Source organism: Prinia subflava, chromosome 1, assembly GCF_021018805.1.
Source record: "Prinia subflava isolate CZ2003 ecotype Zambia chromosome 1, Cam_Psub_1.2, whole genome shotgun sequence".
Classification (NCBI taxonomy): domain Eukaryota; kingdom Metazoa; phylum Chordata; class Aves; order Passeriformes; family Cisticolidae; genus Prinia; species Prinia subflava.
The window spans coordinates 110715229-110727659 of record NC_086247.1 but is presented as its reverse complement, the minus strand read 5'-3'; the positions used below and the strand labels follow the sequence as shown (position 1 = coordinate 110727659).

Genomic DNA, 12431 nt, shown 5'->3' with positions numbered 1-12431 from the left:
TTCAATCATTGAGAAGAAGGATTTCTTGAAGTGATGCACATTAGCCTCCCCATTCAGAACTCCCAGCTTACCAGACCTAAAGGATTAGAGGTCTAATGTGGGAAAGAAAGCTATAGACTGAAAAGCTTTACAAAGGATGCTGAAGAATGAAATTACTTCAGTAAGATCCTAAGCCAGTTCCAGTTTGCACTGAGACTCGCTCACTCATGAGAGTTTTTACTCAACCATATTTACAGGATAGATGAGTGCAGACTTCTTACTACAAATGACAGGGAGCTGTAATTGTTTTACAATGACACACATATACTCCTATGAAAAAGTGGTGGAGAACAGAGTTTTGTCTCCTTAGAGACAGCTACAGCTATATTTTTCCACTGCAATGCCAACAGACTAAAGAACGTGCTCCAATTATAGCTGTGATTGGCTGAAATGTAAAGTAGTGTTACAAAATTTCCCTTGGTAATTCCAGTGACTAAATTACACATTGCAAAACTGACCTTTTGTTAACTCCCAATTTTATACTTGCTAAGGATTTCATTACATATACTTAGTGACGATGTTGCATGAAGGCCTCATAAATCTTCCCTAAGATGATGACAAGATACACTGCACTTTTCTTCTTATGCAGTCAAATAATATAAGATAAACCTTACTCCCCGCATTCCACAGAGTTTTAATGTTGTTCATATCAGAAAGTTGCTCTCATCTTCGAAAGAGACACATGTTCTAGAAACATAATTTCTTATTTGCTTTCTCAGATTAATATAATTTAGAAATATCTACTGTCCATCCAGTCCCAGCTCAACAGGATATATGAGTAGATTACTTTGTAGCTTGCTGTTCTTGTACTCCTTTATCTTAAGACAGAATCAATGTGCATTTTTTTTTTCACAATTCAACTCTTAACATTTTTATTTGGAATCCATTTTCAGCATCTCCAATGAAATACAGTACACATACAGATATGGGTTTAAGACAGATGTGTACAAACATTCATGTAGACTACAGGTTGTTGCCTACTTTCTTCCTCAGATAACAAACTAAGTATTAATTATAAGACCATAAAAGTAGTATACTATAAATATACTAAATATAAGACTATAAATACTAAAGTTTCCAAGAATGGAAATGGTAACAGGTGAGGATATCCATATTTTACTAATTCCAGTGCTCTTCATCCCAATATAAATTCTCTGAATGTAGAGTGATGTTTCACAATACCTTGTGCCAGCAAAAGCTCTACTTCCACAGAGAAAAGGAGTTCATTCCTCAAAGGCAAAATAAACACGTACTTTTTATATTGCATCCAACCGCTGTTTCTTTGTGTAAAACAAGATACTCTTAAGCAATTTTACTTTATTTTCTGGCAAGTATGCTAGATATTACAAGGTAAAATTGCATAATCGCTAAGCACTTTATCTCCTTCTCACCCTTGCATCCTTTCTCCACATGACTTGCTGATATTACTATTCCCTGTGACACCTAAGACAGTGAGAGCATCTCGAAAACATCACAGAGCAAACAAGCACCCATGACAGGCAGACGAGTGAGCTGCAGCAGATGATTAAACAACATGTTTTCTGGTTTGTCGTCTCTTCTTGCTTTCACTCAGGTGGATATTATTTAAAAAGGTATCATTTAAGACAAGCAAGTGCTTTTAATATCTTGCAGATACAGGTGCAAATGCTGCAGAATTTCTTCCCTGGCATTCTTTCATGCTGCAAAGATTTTTAATGTTTTCCTAGGACTAGAACTCCTTTCAGGTGATGGGCCAACTTATCAGATAATTCAGTCTTATGCAAAGATACAAACAAAGTTAAAATTATTAAGTGACATAAGCCAAGCCTCATAGGGCAGCTGCTTCCTGGTTTTTTTACCCGCTTTCATTTCCCTTGTTACGTTTAGTTTTGCATACAGAGTGTGGTTTGGATAGTAAATCCCTTGCTTACAGAAGGTTTGTCCAAACTCTGCTGCTGGCACCACTTAGATGTGGCAGCATTTTCAATCAATAAAAATCATTATATAACAATGCCTGTGGGATAAAAGAAGTAGCCTTGAAGTCAAAAGAAGCAATAAAGGTCGGGGGGAGGATAAAAATAAGTCTTTGCATGGACTGCTAGAGCTTTTCTTTGAAATTTGCAGAGGGTCACAAATATTGCCCAGTTAGACTGAGAAACAAAGCCCTATTTGAACATTACATGCATAAATATGTTACCACCTAATGCTGATCACTGTTAACTGTTTTAATGACACTTTATAAAATAGAATGGTCCAGATGGAATTCTTAGGTCTCTTGTGCTTCCCCACCCCATCCCCACACTGAAGTCTCAACATCAAGCCGGCTGACAAGCTTACAGGCACTTCTGGATACATACATGTAACTTCTGCTTCTTTGGAGACCTTAAAAGCAACATGAAAAGCTGTTCAAGCAGCTGTAGGACTTCTGCTCAATTGCATTTCAAGCATATGACCTGCAAAGGCTGGGGCAGTCCAATTCAAGTGCAACAACAAAGCAGGAATGCCCACTGAACCAAACACAGGTGCCTGGACTCCAAATTCTTTTAATGTCTCTGTCCCTTGAACTGCTTGTCCTCTCTTCATCACTTCATGTCTTTGCATCTTAGTTCTCATCCTGAACATGTTGGCTCCCATGCCTGAAAGAAAGCCACTAATAAGCCTGAGAAGGGCTGACACGAGCAGCTAAAAGATTTGAACAGGAAGAGCATTTTGAAATATCCAGTTCAGTATTTGGATGGAAGGAGAAGGATAAGGGAGAATAACAACCTGTGGATTTTAGACAGCAATGATCACCCAAGCAAGACTCTGAACTGTTACTCTGCTTAGAGGTTATTTTCCTGTTACTGTCTTTTAAAAAATGTGTGATTTGTGGCAGGAGATTTCAGAAAGACAGCATTCAGTCACTGCAGATCTCACTTAAAAATGCAAGACATACAGCAACATCTGCTACATAAATCTGGCCTCTGATTAACAAGGATTAATGACAGTTGGTAGAACATACCAATTTCTTACTCTGTAGCCTCCTGCTGCATTTGCTGTCAGAAAAGTAGGTTTCTTTCTACCACAATAGTCATCAGCTGCTTCCCTGCCCTTGACTTGCAGCAGACTGTAGGTCTGGTCAAAGAACTGGCTCTAAACTGAGGGAATTTTTGATCACAGAGGTTCACAGCCTGCTTTTTCATATCTTGCCCTTCTTTGCAGCACAACCTGTGATGCTGAGGTAGCTGAAGATTTTCAATTAGTCTAGTTCTCAGAAATGCTAGAGATTCTAGAAAGTCCAAGTGCTGAATTCTATCTACTTTTCAGGAAATGAATGTATGGCACTTTCCAAGATTTCTAAAGTTAAGCTCAATGGTTTGGAGCCTATCAGGCCCCCAGATCCTAGCTGCCTTCTTTAATAAAACTACTTTGAATAATACTCAAGTGATACAATAAAAAATGTACATTTTGCACACAGCAAAACTATGGCAGTCTGTCCTACTGTGAGCATTACCTGCACATTCTGGGTTGTCTTCATTGAAATTGATTGCAAAGTCATGAGAGACCTGCAGTTAAATGGAAAGAAAAGAAGACTGTTGTCAGAAAAATTATTCCAAGAGGACTTGTGGTTAAACACTCTTGACATTTTTTCTGTGGCAAACCTGAGACCTTTCAAGCTTTCAGCCATTAAGTGTGAAATACAGTCCCAGCTGGAGCTCCCTACTGAATCAAAGTAGCAAAACTCGAATCAAACTTGTCAATAACAACAACAAAACAAAAACAAAACAAAAAGGCACAAAGAAAACTCACCCAAATACATTAAAAAATCATATAAACATGGTGTCAGAATTGGGCTATCAGTGCTGGGCACAGAAGAGGAATCTACTGCTGAGGCGATTTAAATGCCAGCTCTCCCTAGCTCAGGATCTCAGACTGCAGGAGAGAGAAGGCAGTTGTGATACAGCAGTGACAGCAGAAACTCAGCTCACTTCTGCATCCCGACCTCACTGTGTGAGCAGTTCCTCATCTAAGGCCAAGGAGTACTGGGAGAGTAATTCTCCAGAGAAATCAAAGACCCACTGTGGAATAGTAGTGTAAGAAGTGTAAGGAGTCTAAGTTGGTAAAAAGTTATATTAGTCTAGGGGGTAATAAATAAAAAAAAATCCTGAAGACTCTTGGATTTCCTCGCGTGTAGTGAATATTCCAATCTCTCTCTCTCGCTCTCAATCTATCATTAAATCTTACAGAGCTGTTATTAAAAAAAATCACTGTCAATATAACAAAGTTGTTGATTTTCTAACAAAACAAAGTCTTTTTCTTTGGTGCCCTGGGAAAATAATACAAGACTTTTGTATGCTTAAATAATGCCAGACACTGTAAATCTCTAGTTCCAGAATTCCTCTTTAAGGTTTATTCTTGCCTGCATTTTTCTTTTTCAGATTCCTTTTTACTTTCTGTGATCACTGAATAGTCTTGATTCCTTTTAATCTCTTTGGTTCTGAAGCCCAGCCTCTTAATTCTGTTTGTCTTAATTTTTCTTGAATGAAAAGGCTCAGATTTTGTCTCACAATGCATAATGTGTGAATACATATATATATATATATATATTTGAATTGCAAAAAGTGGATATGGCTGAGGGTTTAGCAGGTAATTTACATAATTTAAAGTTGAATTTAGATGTATCATCCCAGATTTAAGAAGGCATTTATATAACTGCAATTATACACATTTAAAGATTGATAGATCTCTGTAGGATCTTCAAAAGTGCCAACAGTCCTAGTAATATGGGAAGCAACCTCCTGTACAATGGATTATTTGCAGGAAGAGATTAATTTGTTGGATTTTGCTGTTTTATTTGCTAGTTGAGTCTCGACAGCAGAGTATGGAAATTGCTCCATGACTAAGGGGCCCATAGATCAAATATGTGACTGCAGAGAAGCTTCAGTGAAAGTGAAGTGCTGTAAGTTGGCTAATTACTGACAAAGAGAGTTCTTCATAGAGAAATTGAATTTCCCCATCATGTGCTAGTCTTGCTTACCAGTGATGCCTGCCATTATTAAGAGGTTAAATAAAGCAGTACTTCTACCATGATGGGAAAGGACTGAAGCAAAACCTCACTGAGAAGTCTGCAGTTGCCTCAGCCCAGCCAGGTATTCAGCATGCCTACACCAAGCATCAGTCTTGGGGTTTTACATGGTCCATTCAGTCTGTCCTGCTTGTCCATGGAAGGTAATACAGGAGGTCACTATTTATGTTCCTCACCGAGCAGCACAGAAGATCAGGGCTGCCAGATTCGCTTCAGAGGTGCTCCAGAGCCCTTCTGCCTGGCTGCTCTGGATGTCTCTCAGTGCACTTTGCCCAGCTGGTATCTGCCATTCTCATGACCAGCTGCAGGCCAAAGGTAATTGCATCTGTCAAGAACTGTTATGGGAGTTTTCACTCATTGATATTTTTTGTTGTTCTTCACTAGCCTTTCTCTTTCCTTTAGGGTTTCTGTATTTTGCATTAACCGCATTATAAAAGCAAGAAGGATGGCAATGCGTGTTTATGTATTGCAGACTGATCCTTTTAACACTGCACCTCTTCAGTGATTTTATTTCTTTATTCCAAATGCACTTGAAATTATACCTAAAGGAAAATACAAATCTTTTCAAAAGCTATGAATACAGTATTTTGATTTCACATGCAAGCATGGTTTGGATGCTTTTGTTGCCTTACCTCTTCCAGAATCACATAATGCAAACAATTTATCTGGTTCAGAGCTATGGCACGCAGGCTATTATTTAGTAAAAATGTTGACAGCAGCTCAGGCCAATAAGAAAAGCCCAAGTCTAGTCAGTGTGCACAATGATCCAAAAAATACTGTCTGAGCATCAGCTGCTATCCTCCTAAAGCAAATGGCCCCAAATACACTGTCATCCTGATTCACAAAGAGCAGTGTTAAAATGTACCCTGAGGCAGCACAGGAAACACAGTGAATGTGCAGAAGCATTGGCTTGTTTCCTATGCTCTCTGGGCAATATATCACAATTTAAACAAGATTTAACTGTAATGTGAAGGAGAGAAGTTCTTTGAGCAGCTCAATGATGGTTCACAAACAGGAAATCATCACCCAAGACAAGCCAGCAGCAGATATTTTTTAAGCAGAGCTTCTCCAAATGTTCAAAACTCATCCCCCACTCTGTTAAGCAAAGCCAACTGTGCTTCAACCTGCCCCTTTTCTGTCTTCCCTGTGGTGGCCAGAACTCAGGAGTGTCCAAACCAGCAGAGACTTCAGACTTACACCATGTACTGAAGGCCTTGCTAAACTTGGGCTGCTACCTCATCAGATTCCATGTAAAGCTCATCCATGTCAAAAGGTGGTTTGGATCAAATTCAATGCTTTTGCTTTCTAAACAGTGCAAGGTGTTGAGTTTCTTTTTTTTTTTTTTTTTTTTTTTTTTTTTTTTTTTTAATCTTTTTCTCTTTTTCTTCTTTTCTTTTCTTTTCTTTTCTTTTCTTTTCTTTTCTTTTCTTTTCTTTTCTTTTCTTTTTCTATTTAAACATGCAAGGGTTTTGTGACTGAAAGGCAAACCATGCTGCTGACAGAGAACCAAAAGCTGGTATACTTAATGGCATCTTTCTGATATTGAATGAACAGCCCAGATAAATTAATGACAAAAAGAAGGCAAAATTTCAACACCCAAGATACTGTAGACTGAGAAATCCTCGGGGAAACAAGACACTTGGCTGTTTAGAAGCAGGCAAGCAGAAATGTTTATATAATTTATTAGGGTGGTTTGTATTGTGGATCGATCTAACAGTCAGGAATTCCTGGAATGTGCCAAGTCACACAAATACAGAATGACTGCTTTACATCAGTAGCTGGCATAGAGAATTTTGCCAAGAGCTGCAGACCATGGTCTGTGGTGGAAGTCAGCCTCACATTAAGGAATGTCCTCACAAAACCCTGAGTGTGTCACGGACCCTGGACTAAATTTCAGATGTGAAGCTGACCCTCTGCTCAGCCCTCCTCTCTTAACATCGATCCATAAAATCAATCCATAAAAGGGAGGGAGAGAGAAATGCTGGTGTGCTGAGGTGATTACACGGGATCAGCCTGGTGTCCCTTGGGCTGCTGCACAGAACTGCACTCAAAGCCTGTAGCTAAGACATTCATTTGCCTTGGCTGTTTTAATCTTTTCCCTCTGCAGGGCTCCAGATACATTCTTTAGCAGATACTATTATAGATGTGGGATTATTAAACCACAGCTGTACAGGAACTTCCTAGACCAGGAACATACTATTTCACAGGTAATTCCTTTGAGGTTTTTAACAAGCAATTTAACTAACTCTACCATACATTATGATATAGATTACATGACAGCATTTCTGAGGATATGGCAATTAAATAAAAAAGTACAGAATAGACTATTTTTGCAAAGGCAGGTTATAGACATGTTGTTTTTTACCACTGTACAATTCTTCCACTGTCTGTACATATCCAGTGACAAACACCTGCAGTTTTCCACCAATGTGATGGTCCCCATGAGACTCTTGGAAGAATCATAATGATACTTCCACATGCTTATGACCACTTTTGTAGAAAAATCCCATTGATTTAACATAGCAGGTACCTTATTTCCCTCATATTGGGATGTGATGAAATTCATCCTCAAAGCATAGCCCTTACTAAAAATGCTTCTAATTTAGGCTGAAAGGAAAGGAGAATTTCCTAGTTGATGAGAATTACTGAGATTTCTTTAAAAAATATTTTATGAATTTAGATAGAAACCTCAAATCACATACAAAAATCCTACCTTGGAATCTGAAAAGAATAAATCTCCCAACATTGATGAAGAAAATTGCTGGAAAGCTTTTGAACTGCGCAAAGGCATTTTATTTAAGTTTCATTGCAACTTGTTATTCTAGTTTGGCCTACACATTTTTAACCCCCTTTAACTGAATTTCCATTTTTAAAATAAGAGGCTATTGTTTTTAATTATTTCCAAACACTGAATATGGATGCCTGAATTCTGAAAATTAGTAATCCTTTCCCCCCCGCCTCTCCAGATTATCAAATTTATTTAAATTAACCTGCATGTCCCAAATAGCTCCAGCTTTCCACTATGGTGATGGTACTAGGACTATTTTACAAACAATCTGATGAATTCAGATGTTTAGGAATGCTTTCTTAATAATTTAAATAGAGATTGTCAAAAATCCATGAACAATAGATGCATACAAGTGTAAATGCCAAAAAAGCACTATGTTGGACACTTATCTGTGAATAAATTGAACACTATTAAGCCACTGCCAGTCAGAAAACTAAATATGAAATGCCTACATATTTTGCAAAAGCTTAGGACACGAATGAATTTCAAGTACTCTTGGTCAAAAGCTATTATTTTCATTTCAATTTTTCATTACTATTTTCAGAATGTTCATTAATCAAATAGTTTGGGAGCTGGACAGCTTGTGTTTCTTGCTAAGATACATTGCACACATTTCTGCTTGGCAAAGCTGGGCCATTTATTTTCCTTTATACTTCATTTTTGTGCTTGCTGCACAAGTTTCCATGTCTAAATCCAACTTGCATGGATAAGGAGACTAATTCTATTTTGTCCTTTGGTCTGTTACACATCCTTTTTTTGTCAGGTTTGCATATTTTTTAGCCATCAATGTCCTGAAAAGTGCAGGAATCATAAAGACCACAGCACTTCTCAAGTCCCTCACCCGTCGCACAGACCAGTGCAAGTTAGGGTTGTAAAGATGCTGCACTGTGTCTGTTAATGCAGTGAGTTTGTCTTCAGCACACATTCATGGCAGAAGCAGGGGATGAAGCTTTCACTAAAAATACAGAAATAACCAGGAGTCTCTTAAAACAAACTGCAAGTTGTTTAGTACCTATTCAGGTGACAGCCTGCAATTCTCCTTTAGGAAATAGGCCTTCATTAATGGCAATCCACCTGTCATGGGGCTGACACAATTTGAACTTGCTTTTCATTTTAGCAGAAAGTTTTGTGCTGCTGTGTGGTTTTTCAGCTCCTTTGAGTCCTGCCTGCTAAGAAGTCAGTGTGTGTGGTGTGCTTTCTTTCCTCCTCTTCACTGTGACCTTTCACAGCCATGTCTGAGTCCATATTTTCTACCACCTCTTCACTTTACATCAGACTTCTTAGATGCTTCCTTTCATTGGGGAAAAAAAAACCCCAACAAAACAAAAACCCCGACATTCTGCAAGTTTTGTATGATAGAAACTCACAAGGGAAATACTTCTCTCAGAGGTTTACTTAGATCAAGGAGCAGGGTGATGTGTTTGTCAGATCTTGGTGGAAGAAGATCATATTGTGGAATATTAGATGAAAGATCTCTAGACTGATGAGGAATGATATGTATGGCATGACTTGCTTCCTTCACTCCCACTGATTCCTTATGCCACTAAGAAGCTGCTGGTTTTCTGCTAACAGCTGAAGTGTGTCATTTGGAGCTGAAATGAGGGAAAGCAAAGTCAACACAACATAGCAGTGTGCTCTTGAAATGGAAATTCTGTAGAAAACATAAATAAAAATAAGATTTAAAGGGGTACAGCATCAAGAGATTTATGAAGAGCCTGCAGAGATAGACACTGATGTAGTTGAGGAAGGAAGCTACGTTGTTTAGGTTGTATGGGGGCTCCATGGTTACTTAGGAACCCTTGGCAGTGGGAATAATTTCTTCCATAGCCCTAGCAATTTGTTGTCTACTGACAGAAATAAAAGACCAGATGCTGGAGTGCAGAGACCAACATGCTGTGAGCAGGTTAGATCACTTCATTAGGACTGGAGGCTTGAAAACAGACACTCTAAATTAATGAGAAGCTGATTTAGCACACGATGGGGTCAGAACTTAGAAGTTCTCAGAATAATTCAACCTAAATTTGAAGATATAAATAGTTACAGGACTGGCATTGCTCTCCTTTAGTAAAACAAATGTATGGTATGTATGACTTGTAATACCTGTGAATGAAAACATGAAAAGATCATTTGAATAGCACGAGATCTGCACTGTTGCTGTGGTGTCTAGAGTGTCACCATATTTTTGCAGCAGGAAATAAGAGGTTAAGGAAGAAACTTGGGAGCACTGTTTTTTTCTGTAGTCCCTTTTACTTTTAGTTTTATCTGCTTCTTCTCTGTTTCCTATGCATCTTTGCTATGTTCCAAATCAGACACTAATCACTGTTGGCTTTGAATTAACTTTATACCAGTGTAGACTAAATTACTGAAGGATTTTCTGGTTTATTGGTCTTGACTTAATAATGTATCATGATGAAGCTGACTCTTCACTCCTAAAGGATGTGTCTTTCAGAAGTGCAAAGCCAAGCAGGGACTCAAAATTATTGATATGGTTTATTTTAAGAAGCCAGATTCTTTTATGGTCTGTGTAGAGTATCACAGGGAGGGACTGAACAATACAACAGATGACTGTTAACTCCTCATGCAGTTCCAGCTGGATGTACCCATGACAGACACCAAGCTGATTATTTATCCCCATCTGTTGCACAGAAGAGTTAGTCCCATGCAACGTTGTTCTTGTCTCCTTCAAAGTTTTATTATGTTTGTGAGCTGATGTCGTGTTGTTCTGTCTTTGCCACTTTCTGTCACAAGTTTCCATAGCAGAGATTAAAGATGTTGTTCTGGCCTTCACTTGGATCTCCATTTACTTTGGGACTTGTTTTATTTAGTCCCACATATGTAATCCACAAGCAAGCAGCCCTATCTTCTGAAGTTTACCCTTACTTTTCCTGAACTTTTCAAAATCTGAAGGTCCTGAGTCACATTAATTTCCTTGCTTTGAGAAGTTAGCAGCAGACAGGCTGTTCAGGAGAGCTCATGCTACAGGATAAGACTTCATTCATGCATGGATTACTAAGTTCAATGCAAGTCTCTGAGTTTCTTAAGGGCATTTGTCAGAAAATTATCCCAACACTAATTCTGCCAAAGCGGAAAATCAGTTGGTGTTGGTGATTGCAGGAATATCTGGTTACACAGACCCCTGAACTTACTTTCTGGCAAGACATCTGTTTTCCAGCTAGCACCTGAAATGTGCTCTCACAATCAGGTGAGAAGGATGTCTAACAAAGCAGGTATGTTGCCAATAGGCTCCTGTGATCTGAATCATCAGTGCTACCAGCTGATAATTTTGGCTGAGAAGAGCAGCTTTGTGCTGGGATTTTTATTATACTTCTGTCACTGTGAAACCACTGAAAAGACTTCAGCTGACACAATAACACCTTCCTTCCTTCAAGCAGTCCTTAGATGAAGATGGCTCTCTATGAGTAGAAAAGTGGTAAGTTCTCCCACATGCACTGGTGGTCACCTCGCAGACGATGGAACAGCCAGGCTCTGACACATCACCTTAAACAGCAGTGATGGTTGTCAGCTGCTGCAGCTGGAACAAACAAGCAACAGACACAGATGTTCTGAGCTCCTAATACCACATTAAAATGTATATCAAAGCTCTGGAAGCTGTCTCTGACTTTGGAAAGCAAGAACATTGGTCTTACCCTTGAGGAACAAAGCAAGGCAAAACACCTTGCCAGGCACAGACAAGCTTGGAAAGCAGTTTGTTTTAACATTAACTTACCTTAGACATCTGTTTGCAAGACAAATATCAAATTTGCTGTACATTACTACTGTTATTCTGCAGGTACCAAGCTGTGAGGAACACTGGTGCATTTCTCTTCCATCTGCTGATTCATGCCTTACAACACTGAACGCACACAATTCCACTCAGAAGTTCTTACCTGTCTAGAGTTCACCTCCCTACCTCAGCCTCAGCCCAGAGCAGGGCACACAGGGATACTGGATGAAGTCTGCATGATTAGATGGCTGATACTTCTCCTTTCCACACAGCATCTGACTTGCAGAGTCCCCACTTAGACTTTGGTTACTTATCTATGCAGAGTTACTTTACTGCCCACACAACCTCTGTGAAACAAGGGATTTGAATTTCTATTTATTTCCTCTTGGGCCTTTGTCTGTTGGATATTCCTTCTTTTACTACACTGTACCAGATGGCATATTTATGCTCACAATTGCAGCATCACTGCAGATCACTCTTTATTGTTGTTTTTGTTTATAAATACCACTTCTCTCTAGCATGGCTCTCTCTTCCTGGTATTGACCATGTCCACCATGACATAGACATTTGCCACAGCGAAAAATTCTTCTCAAGTCTTTATTTTCAGGAAGATGTTTGAAAAGAGATGTTCAAAACCTAATTTCTCCTCTAGCAAAGCTTTGCCAATACCATAAAATATTTTGGGTGTTGTCAAACAATTATTTTAAGTCTAGCCCTGCCTGATTTCTGGTTTCAGTGAGGTATCACTAGGTGAGAAAGCCAGATGGAAGAAAACAAGCAGACGAGCTGTTCCCATTTGCAACTGTCCTGGCTTTCACCATTTCTCCCTTATTTTG

The 12431-nt window shown here is 38.9% G+C and overlaps 1 protein-coding gene across 14 annotated transcripts in view; it reads right to left on the bottom strand.

Annotated features, from left to right (window-relative positions):
- The window catches only part of CPNE4 (copine 4), a 280684-nt gene that overhangs the window by 11566 nt on the left and 256687 nt on the right, over positions 1-12431 (bottom strand). For all 14 annotated transcript variants that reach the window (XM_063407749.1, XM_063407773.1, XM_063407832.1 and 11 more), the window contains one exon: positions 3512-3563. In XM_063407749.1, the coding sequence (XP_063263819.1) occupies positions 3512-3563 (52 nt within the window). The remainder of the gene's footprint in view (positions 1-3511; positions 3564-12431) is intronic.